The 19,977-nt window shown below is 36.7% G+C and overlaps 2 protein-coding genes and 1 long non-coding RNA gene across 3 annotated transcripts; 2 read left to right on the top strand and 1 right to left on the bottom strand.

Moving 5' to 3' along the window:
• Positions 1 to 1,675: 1,675 nt before the first annotated feature.
• Positions 1,676 to 4,546, top strand: LOC123561724 (uncharacterized). Its single transcript, XM_045354288.2, has 2 exons — positions 1,676 to 2,286; positions 2,764 to 4,546. The coding sequence occupies exon 2, from the start codon at positions 2,835 to 2,837 to the stop codon at positions 3,918 to 3,920; it is 1,086 nt and encodes a 361-aa protein (XP_045210223.2). The 5' UTR covers positions 1,676 to 2,286; positions 2,764 to 2,834; the 3' UTR covers positions 3,921 to 4,546.
• Positions 4,547 to 6,347: 1,801 nt separating this feature from the next.
• LOC123561725 (uncharacterized) lies at positions 6,348 to 9,386 on the bottom strand. The gene is made up of 3 exons (XM_045354290.2): positions 8,948 to 9,386; positions 8,165 to 8,335; positions 6,348 to 7,590 (listed from the first exon to the last, which is right to left on the bottom strand). The coding sequence occupies exons 1-3, from the start codon at positions 9,227 to 9,229 to the stop codon at positions 6,523 to 6,525; spliced, it is 1,521 nt and encodes a 506-aa protein (XP_045210225.1). The 5' UTR covers positions 9,230 to 9,386; the 3' UTR covers positions 6,348 to 6,522.
• Positions 9,387 to 15,976: 6,590 nt separating this feature from the next.
• On the top strand, positions 15,977 to 19,235 carry LOC128547938 (uncharacterized). The gene is made up of 2 exons (XR_008366782.1): positions 15,977 to 16,670; positions 17,477 to 19,235. It is a non-coding gene; the product is annotated as an uncharacterized LOC128547938 (long non-coding RNA).
• Positions 19,236 to 19,977: the final 742 nt, after the last annotated feature.

Raw genomic sequence — 19,977 nt, 5'->3', positions numbered from 1 at the left:
GTAAAACCCAAAATAATAAATAAATAAAACTGACTTTGCGAAATTCCTAGAGATTATCTTTTTTAAACTATAACAACCTCATTCCTTCAGCAATCAAAATCATATTCCGACTTCATCTCAGTGTTGTTATATTTTCTGGTCCTTCGGGATCATTGATTTCAACTCCTTTAGATTTGAAGATTGAATACTGCTTAAGCCGGTGCTAGGGGGCGTTGGCAGTGTTGCATTTTCCATTACTGTTCATGAACAGACTCAATCAATAAAAACAAAGACAAATATCAAACAGGGAATGGCAGCCTCCTCAACACGAAAAACGCAGCCTCCTCAACACGAAACCCCCAGCAGGCAGACGCGTGCATCACACACACAAAGCCAACACACAAGGACAAAACGAACAAACAATGGAACACGCAGACGCGCGCACCACACACACAAAGCCAACACGTAAGGACAAAACAAACAAACAATGGAACACAGTGGGGCACCGCCTTGGAACGGTCAGTGGCAAAAACACCACTGGGGAGCTTAAACCGGTTTATGCTGCGCACCCAACCTCACTCTTACCCCCACTATGTTCCAAAGACACGGGACATTGTAAATAAAAGTAATCCCCTCCAGGTGAATCTCTTACACACGTAATGGAAACAAAAAGGCATGGCATGTAAAACACAAAAATGCTCATGTATAAATATATAAAAAGCAAACCTTAAGAACCAAAAACGTATGTACTCGATGCCTTTTCAGAAGACAGAGCAACAAGAGAAACACCCTTAAGGGCCCGACGAAACAGGCCAGAAGACAAGTATCAAAACAGTTCAGTCCTGGTAGGATTTAAAAACTGCTTCTCATAGAGTCCTCCCCCTCTTCCGTCAGACGCAATCAAAGAGGGAAGCGTACTGTCCAACTGTAAACGGGTTGAACACTAAACATGCGGTATGTCTCAAAACAGTTGGGTCGTAACCTCTTTTAATAAAACGTTTTATAATTTTACCAAATACATTTGGAAAATTACCATGACCCAAGATCTTACGAAGTTTGTAAACCACATCCCCATAAAAAACGGGTTTAGAAATACCTTCTCGCAGAAGTGTCTTTAAATTACTATTGAATTTTAAAACTAAATCAGAATTACGATAGTAACTTTAACCCAAACCGAGTCTGCAATTTTCACTGTTTGCCTTGTTTTCGGTGCTTCCGAGGGATCTACTTTTCAGATTTTATTTACATAGAATGTGTATGAGCACAACATCTCAGAGGAGTTTTATTACGAGTGAAATACAATTGGGACTAGAGTAAATCACCCTTGATACAGGAATGTCTCTTATTCACACTCAAGCAACTACATCTCTGTTATTACAGACAGGATTTGATTCAGACTTAAAATAGTTGTTCCATATCATCACTCACATCATATGACACAATATTTTATGAATTATCGCCCCCCCACCCCCCACAAATTTAAGTAATACACAGAATGGAAAGATCCTTGGAAGAGTTCCAAGAGCTTAATTAGTTAAATAGGACAAAAGTTATGTGCCCCTGACATACAAAAAATCGCTACATTTTACACTGTTTAGTCCTAATCATGTGTATAGGATTGGTTTAAAACTTCAAGTATAGCCCTTTTCGGAAAGTAGGTTATCTCCCCTTTCAACTCTCCTGAAATCGGATTGCTTCGGGCACTGGGTAGTATTTTTTTCCGATAAAATGGCGAATGTAAACAAAGAAAACGAACCTTATCTGTCAGACATCGAAATTGACAAGTTAAATGTGTCACAATTGAAAGATTATTTACGGTTTCACAATCAGTATGTGTCGGGGAAGAAGAATGAACTTGTTTTAAGAGCTAAAGGTGTACAGAAGTTAGGCTTAAACGATCTCCAGCAGGAACAAAGGAACGCGGAAGTAAATTTTTGAAAAAAGAAAAACTGAGAAACTTGTAACACCGCTCGGTGAGAAATTACCGAATCCAGAGACATTAAAAACGTGGAGTAATGATCTAATGGAATTTCCTAACTTCAGTGATGGAGATATTTACAATTATTTTGTATTAAAAATGAAAACAAAGAAACAGCTGAGATCCAAAGTGTACTACGCAGATAGACATGTACATAGCATATTGTACCATGACATTAACGAGAAATGTGAACACTGCTTTGTCAAATGTAAAGTTCTGCCATCCTTGCCAAGTGCCAATGTAAAAGACAATCCAGATCACAATGTTTGGCTTTGCCTGTCAAAAGTTACTGGTCAGGTCCATTCTGCAGAATGTGATTGTACAGCGGGGTGAGTGCATTGTCTCATTTCATTCACTTATACACCATATTAAAATATAATACATCGTCGAAAAATAATCTTAAAGCTTTAAAAATGAATTTGGTTTTAGTTGATAGTTGCGATTTATTTTCAAGGATTCTCTCAACCGGTTGACATATAACTTGAGGTTAACATAGTATTTTATTTACCTTGCCTTGATTTACCTTGATGTTGATAGCCGTCTTCTGAGTTGAAACTTGTGTTGGCCCAATTTAAATCATATATTCACAATAAAAAAGTTATGTTACACATGTACGCACACATTAAGGATGGTGATATATATGATTTGTTGCAGAAACTTTACTTTTTCGCGTACTTTTTCCTAATTCTTTTAATGTACATTACACACGTATATGGTGTACTGGGAGCACTGTTAGAATTTTATTTTCTTAGTTCAGATTTCTTGTACAAAAATTCTTAAACCAATCAATTTTTCTTAACTTTCAGGAGTGGGGAAGCATGTAATCACATTGGAGCTCTGATGTACGCCCTTGCTGACCTAACAGCAAAGAAGAAGGATGGAACTCTGGCGTCGACTTCAAAAAAATGTGTATGGGGTCAGTTTAACAATCCACGGAAAAGAAAACTTACTCCAAAAAAAATCTAGTGAATTAACATTTAGGAAATATACATTTGATTCTAAATTGGAGGCGGTAGAAAAGAAATCACGAAAAGAACTATTCATAAATTCTGTAGATGAGGACAGGTTTCGGTTAAGTCTTGAAAAGTGTAATCCGGCTGCAGGCTGGCTTCTTAACTTTGTTGAGAGCAAAGCAGTGGAGGAGGTTCCCCAGTTTCTTGATATAACTTTTAACTTTAAGGATAGTGTCGACCTAACATGTGCTGATGTACAGAAGACAATCACCACAAAATTTAATGAATTAAAAATGAGTGATGTAGACTGTAAGACAGTTGAAAGGTTAACACGAGGTCAAGGAAAAAACATTTTGTGGGAAGATGAAAGAAAAATGAGAGTCACCGCATCAAACTTTGGTGAGGTGATGTCACTGAAATCCGAGACACCTCGTGAAGGACCAATAAAAAGAATAATGTATTCTAACATTACAAACAAATATGTGACATGGGGGATAAAGCATGAGCCAGCGGCTAGAAGAAAATACGAGATGACGATGAAAAAAACATACCAAGACTTTAAAGTGTCAGAGTGTGGACTGTACGTGAAAGGAGACACTCCATACCTTGGTGCAAGTCCTGACGGAATCGTCACCTACATTTCACAGGGCCAGATGGAAACTGGTGTTCTGGAAATTAAGTGTCCAGCATCGGACAGATGGAGAAATCTGCACCCAACAGACTGTGCAAAAGATCCAGATTTCTGTTGTGTGTCGAACCCAGTAACTGGTTTGTGTCATTTAAAGACCGGTCACAAGTATTATTACCAGGTTCAGGGCCAGATGGCACTGACCGGCATGAAATGGTGCGATTTTGTGATCTGGACATTAGGTGGCATGTCGGTTGAAAGAATAGAATTCAATGAGGAATGTTGGTTGGGCATGTTAGTTAAACTCAAGGACTTTTACCAGCATGCTGTTTTACCTGAACTGTTCTCAAGAAGGGTACAACGTGGATTGAAACTTTATTAGGCTTAAGTCAGAAACTTGCCTAATGAATTGTGCATGAACAAGTTAAAAACTATATTAGGATCAGGACTTATCAATGATCAATAGAAAATCTTCCAGTTTTCAGTGTTACCTCTTGAAATTATAAATGTTGAAATATGATATCTCATACAGTTGATTCCCTTAGATCTGTAATTATAAATTGAAAAGAGATACCAAGTCTAAAATTACATTTATTCACTTTAAAGTAATTGGTTTGTTGTCAGAAATCATTCCACCCCCACCCCTGAGCCAGGCAAAACATTTTTTAGCGGAATAATTTAATACATTTGTAATTTAACCCTTAACCTGCTGGCGGCAAGTGATTCTGCCTTTGCGACCTGTGCAGTCTGATCAAGATCTACACTGTTTGCCATTCAGTCAGTATTTTTTTAGTAAGCACCCCTTTTAACATTTAATAATACTGTCCAAATTGAAAGATGGACAAGTTCATTACAGAAATTTAACAGAGTAAGGGTTAATTACTGGTACTGGTTTGACTGAATATTATGTTCAAACATATATATTTTTTGATAATTATTTATATATATATTCAGCCTTTTACTAATAATTTTGTTTGTTATTGACTGTGTATAAATCATAAAAATTTGCTTTTTCTTATGTTTTATTTTATGTAAAAATTTTAGGCATGATTGAATTAAATGTTAGATTCTCCACATTCACAAAGGACACAGTATGTTTAAGCTTTTTAAATGTTAGCCAAAAAGTCAATTTGGAAAATAAGAATTTGTCCAAAACTAGTGCCCAATGTAATAACACAATAAATTTTGATACCATACAAATATTTTTAAGACAATGAGAATCTAACATTTTATTTGATTCAGCCTGAAGTAAATACACAAAAGAGCCTACATGGTTTTACAATTCCTTAAATATGAACATTTGACTTTCTTCGGTATCACCAATATATAAGAAATAATGGGCAAAGGATTGCCACGGAGTAAAAAAATTGATTTCAGTAACACGACCTACCAGTGAAAAGATTCCCTACCAACCAACCCACACAAAAAAACATTGGGTTCTGTTACCGCAAACAAGCAATTTTTAATTATGGCCTTATAGGTGTAGGTAACAGCTGTTTGGTTTTAAAATCATCCTAAATAGAAGGTCTAAAATTTTGGGAGCTAAAGTCAGCTATGTCAGGTGCATTTACTGTAAAGTACGGCCTAAAAGTTGTTCTTTTACGGTAACCTTTACCAAAACTACTTTTAAAAATTACTATTTTTTAAGTGACCTTGACTTGAATACTTTATCATTCTTTCTTGCTGTATGGAACAATCTTGAACACATTTACACAATGCACAGTTGGCAACCACATAGGATTTTTCATACACAGTAGTTGTTGATGAAATATATAAAATGCAACATGCTGATTTAGAAACCTTAGACCCTCTTCTTTGATCTGATATGGAAGTCATTAATATTCATAAAGAGCAAGTGTGTAACTAATTAAGAATAAACAGAAATGTTTAAATGGAAATTGTCAAAAATCTGCAAATTGCTAGTGACAATGATAATTTCTGTACCCCCAAGGGTTAACAGGCCAAATGACATGCACATGTTAAAGATAACAGATCAGTAATGTACTGTAGATAAAATTTTATCCCCAAAATTATATTGTCACTTGATAAAAGGAACATCTGAGGTAGAACATTTTCAGATATGATCAGAATTTACAGATTATCATCAGTTGCTAGTACAGTCAAACCTCAGAATAAAGGCCACTACTTTAAAACCTGTTTTCAATGGTCAATATTTTCCACAAAAGACCACTTGCGTTTTCTTTCATTTTCCAAAGACATTATTGCTATGTACAGTAAGGTCTTACTTAAAATTGTTTGCTTCCGGTGACTTGACCCTAAATGTTTTAAGTCCCTTGGTGAATTTTTTAAAGTTTTTAACAAAAAAAGTTTTATTATTTAAACATGATCAGTGACGTCGGCAATCAACTAACTTATGCTCAAAAGGTATAACCCTGCTACTTGTATTCATTTAACATTTACCATGATGGACATGATTGATTCTGTCTGCGACCAGTGCTGGTCATCATGAACAGTCTGCAAATCTGTGCAGTCTGATCATGATCTGCACTGTTCGCCATTCGGTCAGTTTCTTTTTTGGTCTGCACCCCTTTTAACAGTTAATGGTGCTAAAACCCAAATAAATAAATGTCCAGATTGAAAGATGGGCAGGTTTGTTACAGAAATTCAACAGGGTAAGGGTTAACAGCACAAAAGTAATTTTAAAAAAGTACTACTTGTTAATTTTTTTGCATGTTACTGGAAACAAACAATTTTTTAAGGCCTAATGTTACACTGTACATAGGCTTACACATTTCTTTCCAATCTACCATATACAGAGCACCAACATTGTAAGAGCAAGAAAACAACATAAATTTTGAATAAATTTATTAACATAAATAAAAAGATAACCACTTTAACCATGTTAACTGCAAGATCAATGCATAATATTTCTAGTACCACTTCATAAAAGTAAATAATTTGTCTAGTATTACTACATAAACATGTCATATTTGCAGTCCTGAAATGTGCACATTTCTTTGCTTTCACCTATTTGGCACTAAGGGTGGCAAAAAATTTGTCAGACTTACGCAAATTTTCCAGATTTTAGTTGCCTGCGACGACATAGTTATTGGCATTGTGCCTTGAACAATTCGAAAGTTTTTTATCCTTTCCATTTCTCTTTCAACATGGATACGAAGGTTTGCGATTGTTTTTGTTGCTTCCACTTCATGTGGTAAAAACTGCTTTTTCTTTTTTTTAAAGGGGGGAATTATAAGTTCTACACCTCTAGGTGTGGTTAAATCTGAAATAAGAAAACCCTTGTCTACCATTATTGCATCACCTTCTTCACACAAGTCAACAATGCCGCACTTTTTAGTTATTTGTTTATCACTAATGCTACCGGGATATAAATCCGACACAAAAGTCACAATACCCGATGGACTTATTCCGATTAATGACTTCCAGGTCATGTGTGATTTATAATCACTGTATAGAAGCGACTTAAGCTGCAAGGAACATGGGGTTTCTGTTCGAATCTCCGTGCAGTCTATTATTACTCGGCACTTTGGATATTTACGACTGAATCTTTGAGGCATAGTGTCATTTATGTTCTTGCGTGTTGGCCACTTCACGAGAAAACTCAAGCTTGTGTCAAGGTAATTCACCCAACGATTAAAAATCGTACTGCAAGTTCCTACAGATATATGAAACCTAAAAGCCAAATCCTCAAGCAGAAGTCCAAGTCTGAGTCTCATTAAAACCAAGAAAAATTCATCAATAAGTCTCAAAGACTTTGGTCGGCCTAAGTTGTTTACTTTCATACCACTTTCAAGTTCATCAAACAAACACTTAAAAGTTCCCGCGTTTGGTATTCCAGTGAAGAACAGGACTTTACTGTTGTCGTCTGTAACATCTTCAAAAGTGAATGCTGGTCTTGTCGCCTGACATCCATTAGAAGCAGTTTCCACTAATGGAGTCTGTGTTGATGTCGTCTTTGGAATTCTAGTTTCATCTGTCTGCGTGGAGACAGAAACAGTATGTGGCTGTGCCTGTTGGCACTGATGGCGAATTATGGAAGGCACTGGTCTGAACTGTCCATAGTCATGGAGCTGAAATATTTTAATAATACCTTACAGACGAAGTCTTTTAATGTTAAATTAATTTTATAAGACAATAAAATTCGGCTGCAATTACTTTCATGTGCACTTTCTTTAAAAAGAACAATTAAAGCTTTTTTCAAAAAAAATATGGCTCGATTTGATTTCCAGTTAACATGGTTAATCAAAAATAAGATCAAACTATATCTGTTCTGCACTAAGTAATGGTTGCTATGCGGACCGTTTGAGAGCATTAGAACGTCCGGTTCCTTACTCAACAGTGGCGCAGTGGTTAGCAGTTTGGACTACAATGCCGGCGGTCCAGGTTCGATTCCAAGTCGCGATTGATATTCGGACTAGTGTTCAGTGCTGGGTGATATATTTAAATTGGTATTATTTCCAACAGTATCTGTCCAGACTGGATGCTGGGGAGATAAATATAACACCTGCCGTGGGCTCGGCTGGAAATAAGTTGTTCCATCCATTCCAGGTGGGGACTTTCGTCAACTACCCACGTCTAACAAGAAACATTACGCTTACAGTCTTTAGTATTATGTAAGAGATAAATGCAACAAACAAGACTTACCCTTAGTGATATATCAAGTATTGATTCGTTGCCTTCAACTGGTATTCCATCAGCGTCATTCTCAAAGCTCATGTCTGGTGACCGGTTGTCAGTTGTCAGCTCCATCTCGGAAGTGTCGTTATTTTCTTCAGTGCTTGTCACTAAGTCTATGTCTGCAACACTCTCCATTGTCTAAAAAAAGAAAACGACAAAATAAAAATCACTGTTCAGTAGAGTAAATCTTCACTCACACAATATAATTATCAAGATATTTAGCCTGACACGGTTATTTAAGTAACATAAGGTTAATATTGAAATATTTTTGAATTACCTTTTCGAAAGGTACGAATAATTTTCGATTTACTATTTATAGGAATCTGTACATTTTTAAGTGTTTAGTACTACAGTATTAACCAACCCGATAAAAATTACTCTGGTCTAAATCATTTTTGTTTTGTTGCACCGACACAATTTAGATCATATGGCAACTTTCCAGCTTTAGTGGTGGAGGAAGATCCCAGGTGCCCCTCCGTGCATTATTATTTGACCTGGGTAGAACCACCGACCTTCTGTAAGCCAACTGGATGGCTTCCACATGAGTGAAGCTTGAATTTACATCGATGAGGGGCAGGTGATTTTAAGTCCGTGACCTTAACCACACAGAGGTCCCGACCACAGGTCTGGATGAGGCAAGCATAGATATATTTTTTATTCCACTCAGATAAATATACAAGACAGTTGAAGTTTTAACACATAAAAAATCACAAAACTGTGAAAACAAATTCAACTTTTTAAAATTATTACCGAGAGCTTGTACACTTTTTCACCACCTTCTGCCTTTGGGAAGAAACAAGGAAGAGGATTTCCTTTTGTTGGCCCACAACGTCCGATAAAGTGCACAGCACACATCCTGGTTTGATCACTATTTACAAACACAAAATTAGGTCGAGTGTTCTTGCAACGTTGAATCCACACCTTTCTTACACGCAAATCAGCTGGAAATCGATGCATTGACACTTTCTTTCCATCAACTACCTTTCCGCCGTAGTTTTTACATATACAACAGTATCGTTGGTGTGAAGGCATGTCTGCTTTTGTCGATTTATCGATAATAATTTAGAACGTTCTGTATTCAGCAATATACTACCCGGAAGTGCAGGTGTGCGTTTTGCGCGTCTATTCTTATCTCCTTTGAAGAGTACCTAAGGGCGGATAAATGCAGTTTCCGAAAAGGGCTATACGTTTTCCGAGAAATCTACCCTTAGCTATTATCAATCAGGTGGTCTAGATAACTCTGGATTTATTTATTTCAAATTAATTGCCTTCGTCATTAGTTAAAATCTACATAATTTGGTCGGTTTGCATGATTAGTTCAAAATTTCATTTATGTGATCAAGTGTACCAAGACATCCGGAGTGCATTTTTTTGGACAAATAACCTTCCTTTACTTAAATTTGAATGGATATTTCTCAGTAACTTCTGATAAGATAGATTTAAAATTTCATCAGTGTCATCAGTGTACTTAGATGACCAAGTTAATAACATCTGGATTGATTTATGTCAGATTACCTCCCTTTGTTATTAACCACACAATAGAATTTATATTCCCAGTCCATTTGTTTAATATTTATGACATATCAGATACTTCCATTTACATAAATATCACTCGTGTAAGCAATCTTGTTCTACATAACATGCCATCAGTGGGCACTGCTTATAGTAGTGTTGGTATGAACGAGGTTAGTGAACCATAAACCTGTTTAAACCCCCAGTGGTGATTTTGCCACTGACCGTTCCAAGGCGGTGCCCCACTGTGTTCCTGTATTTGTTTGTTTTGTCCTTGTACGTTTATTTTGTGTGTGTGGTGTGCGAGTTCTGTTCGTGTTGGCCTTTGGGGTTTTTTGTGATCGCTTGATGTCCGTCGTCTGTCAACATTTAGCTTGTGTATGCAATAGAAGCTGCATTTTTCAATTGAACTTCATGAAATTTGGTCAGAATGATTGCCTTGAAAAATTCTAGGCCGAGTTTGAAAATGGGTCATCTTCGGTCAAAAACTAGGTCACTAGGTTTAATCAAAATAAAAACACTTGTGTATTTTTGCTATAAAGGCTGTATTTTTAATTGATCTTCATGAAATTTAGTCAGAATGATTGCCTAGATGAAATCTAGGAAGAGTACGAATATGGGTTACCAGGGGTCAAAAACAAGGTCACTAGGTCAAATCGAAGAAAAAAAATATGTATGCAATAGAGGCTGTATTTTTCAATTGATCTTTATGAAATTTGGTCAGTCTAATTGCCTTGATAAAATCTAAGCTCAGTTTGAATATCGGTTATCTGGGGTCAAGAAGTAGGTCACTAGGTCAAATCAAAGAAGACATCTTGTGTATGTGATAGAAGCTGTATTTTCCAATTTATCTTCATAAAATTTGGTCATAATGATTACCATGATGACATCTAGGTCGAGTTCTAATATGGGTCATCTGGGTTTTAAAAGTAGGTCACTGGGACAAATCAATGAAAAACCTTTTGCTTGTGATAGTGGCTGTATTTTGCAATTGATCTTTATGAATTTTGGTCAGAATGATTGCCTAATTGAAATCTAGGCCATGTTTGAATATGGGTCATCTTTGGTCAAAAACTAGGTCACTCGGTCATCTCAAAGAAAATGTTTGTTTAAACTCAAGAGACCTTATTTAAGGTCAAACCCTTGTGAAAATTGGCCAGAATATATTTACTTGAAATAACTAGGTCAAACATGCTTACTGTTATGTGTTTCTCAGACGAGCGACCTTGGGCCATCTTGTTAGAAATGTTGCTTTCTATGTTGGATATTCTTTCTTGTTTTTATGCTCACAATTGTGTTGTTTGTGCCGTGTGTCGGCCGTAAAGTCTCCCCGTACATTCAATCAATATTGTTATATTTTCGTCCTTCAGGGATTGTTGTGCATTCTAAACGCACGGCCTCTGTCAAAGATGAGGAGTTGTCTATACCTTGTAGAAGGTTCTGTGTTCACTGGCATTCGTGGCCATTTTAGTTATCTCGTCCCACGGTACCTTTAGGGACCGCCAGCGCTTTTGTACTGTTTGTGTTTAATTTTTGTTTGACATTTTCTCTTAATTTTGAACTTTTGGCTTTTCTCTATCCGAACGCCACTTTTCACAGAATGGTATTGCATTTTACATTACTGCTCATGAACAGACTCAATCAAACCGAGTCTGCAATTTTCACTGTTTGCCTTGTTCTCGGTGCTTCCGAGGGATCTACTTTCCAGATTTTATTTACTTCACAACAGCGGGTGTTAAGTGCTGTGTGGCGGCCGTAAAAAGTCGCCCCGACTTCTTCTCAGTGTTGTTATATTTTCTGGTCCTTCGGGATCATTGATTTCAACTCATTTAGATTTGAAGATTGAATACTGCTTAAGCCGGTGCTAGAGGGCGTGGGCAGTGTTGCATTTTACATTACTGCTCATGAACAGACTCAATCAAACCGAGTCTGCAATTTTCACTGTTTGCCTTGTTCTCGGTGCTTCCGAGGGATCTACTTTCCAGATTTTAATTAGATCATATGATAAAAGTACATACAATAGGGTTCCGAAATTAACTCTTCCACCTCTTCGGTTACACTGCATCTTCTATACATCTGCCTAATGACTTAATACTTTTTAGCCTAGTGGTAGAGCTTCCGCTTCGAGTGCGGGTTCAATCCCCGGCCGCGTCATACCAAAGACGTAAAAAATGGTTCTAGTAGCTTCCTCGCTTGGCGCTCAGCATTAAGAGGATAGTGCTAGGACTGGTCAGTCCGTTGTCAGTATAATGTGTCTGGGTCGGGTATCATGTCACGTGTCTACAGCGTGATATTCCAGTGAGGCAGCACTATAAAGTTGGGCACTGTGCTCACTGCTACAAGTAGACACCGTCGTCTGTATGACTGAAAAATTGTTAAAAAAGACGTTAAACCCGACCACACACACTTTTTTTTTTAAAGACATACACCTTTTATTAGCCTTTTTCTGTTGAAGCTTCATTCTGCGGAGTCATTTTGTATTCCTCGTACTAATTCATTCTACAGCTATCTTTCGTAATAATCTGCCACTCACTTTTAAAGAAATATCAAATTAAACATACATTTTTTTTTTACACAGAGATGCAGAGGGTACCGTTCTTTTAACAAGTGCAATTACAAGAGGTGCGATTGTTGCAATCATTTATCGCACAAGTCTACTAAAAACAAAGACAAATATCAAACAGGGAATGCCACGTACCAAAATCGCAGCCTCCCCAAAAAGAAAACCACAGCACGCAGACGTGCACACCACAAACACACACATACACACAAAGCCAACACAAGAAGACAAAACGAACAAACAAATGAACACAGTGGGGCACCGCCTTGGATCGGTCAGTGGCAAAAACAACACTGGGGAGCTTAAACCGGTTTATGGTGCGCACCCAACCTCACTCTTACCCCCACCATGTTTCAAAGACACGGGACAGTGTAAATAAAAGTAATCCACTCCAGGTGAATCTCTAACACACGTAATAGAAACAAGAAGCATGGCATGTAAAACACAAAAATGCTCGTGTATAAATATATAAAAAGCAAACCTTTAGAACCAAAAACGTATGTACACGATGCCTTTTAAGAAGACACAGCAACAAGAGAAACACCCTTAAGGGCCCGACGAAACAGGTCAGAAGACAGGTATCAAAACAGTTCAGTCCTGGTGGGACTTAAAAACTGCTTATCATAGAGTTCTCCCCCTCTTCCGTCAGACATAATCAAAGAGGGAAGCGTAGTTGAACACTAAACATGCGGTATGTCTCAAAACACTTAATAACACGTTTTATAATTTACCAAATACATCTGGAAAATTACCATGACCCAAGATCTTACTAAGTTTGTAAGCCACACCCCCATAAAAAACGGGTTAAGAAATACCTTCTCGCAGAAGTGTTTTTAAATTACTATTGAATTTTAAAACTAAATCAGAATTACAATAATAAAATTTAGCAAAATATTTACGCAATTTGTAATAACGGTAGCCTTGCTGAAGAAGTTTACTTGTAATATATTGATTACGTTCATTGAAATGCTGGACATGACTACACGCTCTGGCAAACCGAATTAATTGAGAAAAATATACCCCATAAGATGTAGCCTGAGGTACATCCAAAAGGGGAAAATTTACAATACTAAAATTATAATCATCCCTCTTGTCATAAATTTTGGTATGTATAATATTGTCATAAATAGAGAGATGTAAATCTAAAAATGAAGCATAAGTATCCGAATTGTTAGTTTTAATTAACTGAAGTTCCCTAGGATAAATAGTACCCACCAACTGACCAAAAAACGGATTAAACCATAAACCGGTTTAAACTCCCCATTGGTGGTTTTGCCACTGACCGTTCCAAGGCGGTGCACCACTGTGTTCCTGTATTTGTTTGTTTTGTCCTTTTGTGTTCATTTTTGTGTGTGATGTGCGAGAGTTGTTCGTGTGTGTCTTTGGGGAAGCTGCGTTTTTTGAACGTGGCTTTCCATGTTGGATATTCTTCCTTGTTTGTTATCCATATTAAGAATATCATCCAGATAGCGTGATGTATTATTAAATGCAGTTATAATATCTGCCTGCGTATCTGGAGAAAGGCTCAAAATAAAGTCTCTTTCATAACAATATAAAAACAAATCTGCGACAAGGGGTGCACAATTTCTTCCCATGGGAACACTTCAACACTTCAAATGTTAATGGAAGAAATCATTTATCGCACAGGTCTACTAACACTTCAAATGTTAATGGAAGAACTTTTGATATAAAACTGAATTCTGACATTGATTGAATACTTCCCATATCATGATATGTACTGAAACGTACCAAATTGTTCAGTATGTTGGCCGTACTGGGAGATCTTTGAAAATTCGCTTCCATGAACATTCATACTAAATACGTAGACGGAACAAGTTTACTACATTTTAAGAAGGAAAAGCTAGTTTACAATGTAGCGGCCACATTTATGACCACATCTTAATGAAACTTGGTCAGAACGTTAAGCTTGATTATCTATAGGTCAAGTTCAAATCTGGGTCAGGTTGGGTCAAAAACTAGGTCACTAGGTCAAATCAAAGGAAAAGCTTGTTAACATTCTAGAGGCCACATTTATGACTGTATCTTCATGAAACTTAGTCAGAATGTTAATCTTGGTGATATTTAGGTCATGTTCAAATCTGGGTCATGTGGGGGTCAAAAACTAGGTAACAGAGTCAAATCAAAGGAATAGCTATTTAACACTTTAGAGGCCACATTTATGACCATATCTTGATGAAACTTGGTCAGAATGTTAATTGTCATCATCTCTAATTCAATAGGTCAGGTGAACGATACAGGGCCTTCATGGCCCTCTTGTTTTAATAGGTCTAAAATAGAAAAAGTGGAACCTCCACAGGTCGCTCAACACAACAAAAACGAAAATGTTGCAGGCTCGGTTTGATTGAGCCTGATCATGGACGGTAGTTAAAATGCATGCTACCGTTCACGCCCTCTAGCCCCGGGTTGAGCAGTACTCAACATTTACACATGCTTAAAAGTACAAAAACAATTTAGAGACATCCGCAGATGTGTTCATACGGCGATGAGACATCCGCAGATGTGTTCATACGGCGGTGCACATGGAACCCTTCAATGCTACACGCCATGAAAAGCGGCGTATGGTCCCCAGTTAAAATAATGGGTATGCCCTCAACGAGAAAACAATGAGCAGAACTAAACAAACTGGAATTTAGAAAGGGGATCTGAGGTTATGGAACATGCATATCACAGGAACTGTCAAAAGACAAAGGTAAAACACAGAGGCAAACAGCATGGCAGTAATGTTTTATGATATACCATATATACGTGTATACACTCACGCACTCGAGGAATACAAAGGAGTACAGTGGGCCACCGCATTTAAACGGTCAGTGGCAAACCACAACTGGAGAGCGTAGACCGGTTTAAAGAGTCCCTAACCTCACTCTTACCCCCACCATGTTTCATCTGCCCGCTTAGCTCAGTAGGTAGAGCGTCGGTCTACGGATCGCGAGTTCGATCCCCGGGCGGGGCATATGTTCTCCGTAACGATTTGATAAACGACAGTGTCCGAAATCATTCGTCCTCGTGGTTTTACGCCGTTTTTCAACCGTATTTCAGTCATGTAACGGCGGGCAGTTAACCTAACCGGTATTCCTGGATTCTGTACCAGTACAAACCTGTTCTCCGCAAGTAACTGTCAACTTCCCCACATGAATCAGAGGCGGAGGACGAATGATTTCAGACACTGTCTTTTATCAAATCATACGGGGAACATATGCCCCGCCCGGGGATCGAACTAACATCCCCATGATTCCTAGACCAACGCTCCCCTTACTGAACTTGGCGGGCGGGCCAACCATGATCCAAAGTCATACGACATTGTTAATGAAAATTATTCCCGCCAGGTGAAAATAAATCATGGAAGAATATCAAATAGGGAATGCCACGTTCCAAAAACGCTAGTCTCCCCAAAGGCCCACACATACACAAAATAAACAAAAGGACAAAACAATCAAATACAGGACACAGTGGGGCACCGCCTTGGAACGGTCATCATCAAAAGCTGGAAAGTCGCCATATGACCTATAATTTTGTCGGTGCGACGTTAAACCTAACCAAAAAAAAAAAAAGATCACTCAATGGAACGCATAATAGATCGCATAATGGATCGCTTAATGGAACGCATATATAATAGATCGCTTAAGGTAGTTCGATACATTTTGTGCGCATGCGCGAATGGTCTCATTTTACGTAAAGTCGAAAAATTTAAGTGTGTTGAATTTTACTTATTTTTTGCTTGCTATCCAAGAGAATCTTCAATAACCGGCGTCTTAATGGAAAAGGTAGAAGGAAACTATTTGTTGAGGCTTTAAATCTAAGCTTATCGCGGGATTTTTAACGACATTCACCGGTTTCGTAAAGCGGTCTTTTGTTTTGGCGCAATGCGGAAGTGTCGTCTTGATGCAGTTTTTTAGCTAAAAAGTTGACGAATTCTTCGTCTCACAACGTCTGTCATTTGTTTTACGTTTGCCATCAGTTTTAGGCAGTAACTGTTAGCTGTCGAGAGTACCGGAACAGACTGTGAAGTATTTCTATAGATCTAAATATGGTTCGTAAAAAAGGACATTTTGTCTGGCATTCGGAATTCCTACACTAGTGATCCATGAGGACTTTATCCAGTTTCCAGAATGGCAGGAAGGAAGGACTTATTGAATTGGACCACTTGACAAGGCAGCTTACAAAAGTCAGAAATTTAAAAGCAGCCACTCCGCGACAGTAAATTAAAGCTTGTCTACATTTTCCATAAAATTTCCAAAATAAATACTGGAAAAAAAAACAACATGGAAATACATACGACATCAACACAAAATAGCACAGCACCAGAATGAATGCGGAAGTTGTCATGAGTGGTGTGGCATTGTTCCTGTTCATTTATGGTTTACAGATTCCAAAAGTCTGGTGAGTCATGTAAAATATATTGTATTGTCATTTGATAGTAGATCATACTGTACTGTAATTGTTGGTTAATTATTTTAGTTCATTCTAAAGCCCTCAACAGACGGTAGGTTTTTGTTGTACAACACGAATTAAATTTAAGATGTACAGCCAAATGTTATCGTGTGTACGATGCTATTCCTTGATTTCGTAAATCTTTCTTGACCTACAGATTAGGACATGTTCTATTTTGTAAGATTTGAGCCGCGTCATGAGAAAACCAACATATTGCCTTTCCGACCAGCATCTGCGCAGTCTTGTCCATGCTGTTCGCTATGAAATGGTTTCTCTAATTGCAATAGACTTTGAAAGCAAACATCATTGATCCTGATCAGACTGCGTGGATGCACAGGCTGGTCTTGATCCATGCTGGTCGCAAATCCACTATGTTGGTTTTCTCATGGCGTGGCTCATTTGTGTCATGCATAATCAAATTCATTGGATATTATTTTTTATTAAGAATGGTTACATTCAGACATTCGTTTCAGTACCTATTTTAAAATAGTACATCTTTGAGATAATTAAATTAGTGTTGTACAACTAGAACTTAATATCTGTTGAGGCCTTAAGGTTCTTTTATCTTTTCTGGAGTAATGGACCATCGTGCTTAAATATGTTTTATCATGATGATTTATGAATGAATTAATAAAGACCTAGTATACATAATTTTAAAATATTTAATTATAAGTAATCAAGTTAGTATTCTGTAACAATGCGAATTGTATTGATTGTCAATTTTCAGAACCAGATATGATTATGTCTATTTTCAGAACCAGATATGAGTAGAGTACAGTTTGAGAAATGTCTTGGTAGAACAGATACTAAGGAAATAATAAAGAGCACATTTCTCCTTCTTATAACTGGTAAAGTTCGAAGTAAGGGCGAGTACAATAATGCAGCCCCAGTGAGAGTTCGTGATGAGGTGTCAACTGTAAATGTGTGGTCGTTAAATGATGTGCAGTCAGATTGACAAGTATTTGAAGTAACATTAATTTATAAATTATCAATTCTGAGAGAAATTTTTGCTGAGCTTTGTGCAGGATACTCTTAAAAAATACGTAAACCAGAATTTTATATTATAAGTACAATGTCAGATGTACTCCAGACTTCACACATATGTTGATATTTATACATATGTGGTGATTAATTTGTCAAGTGAAGAAATTTTATGAATGTTAGTGGGTGACAGAACAGAAGTACAAAGTCAATTACAGAGGTCGACAACACTTGAGTTTAGGATGCAGAAAAAATCCGGTGATTCTGACGAAACAACATACATAGAAAGGTTATACTAGTAAAATGAAAACTTTTAGTGTATGGAAAAGTTTGGAAGCAGGTTTACCATTGACAGAAGAGACAGTATTTACAGACTGGTCTACACTTATTACCTGCGGCCTGAAGGCCGCAGGTATATTGGAATGCAACAAGTAGTATAGCATATGGGGACTGGGTGATTTCACGTGACTTTTTACCGATATGCGATTGGCTTATCGCATTTATGGAACGCCATTTTTGCAATATAGCTAGCACTCTATATGATATATAGAGAAATGTTTGTGACTTGAATTCCTCATTCATTATTTCATATAATTTATTCAAACTTTCAGCAATGATCAATATTGATACCTTGTTGTGCATAAGGGTTTTTATGTTAATTACTCTTCAATTTTCTAGATTATGGTCCTGTGTTGTCAAGCAAGTCCAGGTGAAGGCACGAATCACATTTGTGAAAGCTTTAGTAAAGTATTTCAATAATCAAGGAATGCGACCAGTTGTGCTTAAAGTTATGTTATACATGAAAGGGAAATATAGTTATTTTTGCTCAAAACAATAACTTTCAGAATTAAGAAATACATAGTTCATATATCTACTTGTAAATCATGTAGAATGGAGTAATATTTCTTACATTAAAGCGTAATGGTATGATAAAAACAAAACAAGTACTTTATTCGCCCATAAGTTACTATCAACAATTTCTGGCCGGTATAACTTCTGGCCGCAGGAAATCTTTCGACTTGTTTTGATTTGACTTTTACACGGTGATTCCTCCAGTAAACAGCTAGTGATCTGAGAGAATTGTGTTCATTATATCATACAGGTTTAGAGTGAATGTAAAATTAATGTGTATTTAAATCAATCAAAATTTTTCAAAATTGGATGTTGAAACTTTACAACTGTTTAGTATTTCAGTAATCAGTTAGGATTTTTGAGTGATTTCAATAAAGTATAAATTAAAAAAAAAAAGAATCACTATCAGCCAAGATGATGTGCTATTGTAAAAGATAGAAAGAAAATTCACAAGTCACATTAACTTGGTAAAAGGGATTTTAACAGAATTAAACTATAATTGGTGAAGGAATCTGCATGTTGTATCAAATAGCTATAATGTATTTTGTAGTTCTTTGGATGTATCTTCTATCTATCTCTTTTCAAACTAAATTTTATCTCTTAAATCTATTGAAATTGCCATCAAAATAAAAATTTCTTTTAAAAACAATATATTTAACAATTAAAAGGTATATTCAACAAGCCAGTACTTTGTTACTAATCTTAGTCAATGGAATTTATTTTTAGACTTGGCAGTTGCCCTATCTTTTTTGATTCAGTTTATTAGTTACTGTACACATTTTGGGATTCCAGCAATTTTCCACATCCTCATTACAAGGTAGTATTGATTTTTCATTGGTCCAGTGGTTAACTAATTTTAGAATAAGGTAATACTGTTCTATTAATAGATTTTCAGAAAATCTGTTTGAGTTATTTATACCCAGTATACAAATTCATGTACTTTTATTTGATTTGAACATTGCTGTTTAATATTATCCTGAACAAATTACAGGTTTTCTTTGCTTTATATTAGAGAATTTTGGTAAATTTCGTTGATGAAAGGTCCAAGGTACTTTTCTCAAATAGTCAATTAATAGAAATTTTCAAATATAATATCTTGTGCAGTGAATTAAAAAGAAATTTATTTATTTCAGTACTAGTCAGTTCTGAACTTGAAAGATACTTTGATAGGTTTTTAGCTCGACTATTCGAAGAATAGGGGAGCTATCCTACTCGCCCCGGCGTGAGCGTGAGCGTCACACAAATGTTAAAGTTTGCGTACCACCCCAAATATTTTCAAAGTGCATGAAGATATTGCTTTCATATTTTACATACTTGTTTATCATCATGACCCCAGTCTGTAAAAAAAGGATGCAAATCTGTCAAGCATTTTGACTGAATTATGGCCCCTTTTCGACTTAGAATAAATGTTAAAGTTTGCGTA

Source organism: Mercenaria mercenaria, chromosome 13, assembly GCF_021730395.1.
Source record: "Mercenaria mercenaria strain notata chromosome 13, MADL_Memer_1, whole genome shotgun sequence".
Taxonomy (NCBI): Eukaryota; Metazoa; Mollusca; class Bivalvia; order Venerida; family Veneridae; genus Mercenaria; species Mercenaria mercenaria.
The sequence above is the reverse complement of the archived record's forward strand: the minus strand, read 5'-3'. Positions and strand labels throughout refer to the sequence as shown.

What these genes read in the sequence shown, in the direction of transcription:
- LOC123561724 (XM_045354288.2), top strand. Translation starts at nt 2,835, where the DNA reads ATGGAACTCTGGCGTCGACTTCAAAAAAATGTGTATGGGGTCAGTTTA.
- LOC123561725 (XM_045354290.2), bottom strand. Translation starts at nt 9,229, where the DNA reads ATGCCTTCACACCAACGATACTGTTGTATATGTAAAAACTACGGCGGA. An exon ending in AAAAAGTGTACAAGCTCTCG is followed by an intron (nt 8,336 to 8,947) that starts GTAATAATTTTA and finishes TTCTTTTTTTAG; the next exon opens with ACAATGGAGAGTGTTGCAGA. An exon ending in TACTTGATATATCACTAAGG is followed by an intron (nt 7,591 to 8,164) that starts GTAAGTCTTGTT and finishes AAAATATTTCAG; the next exon opens with CTCCATGACTATGGACAGTT.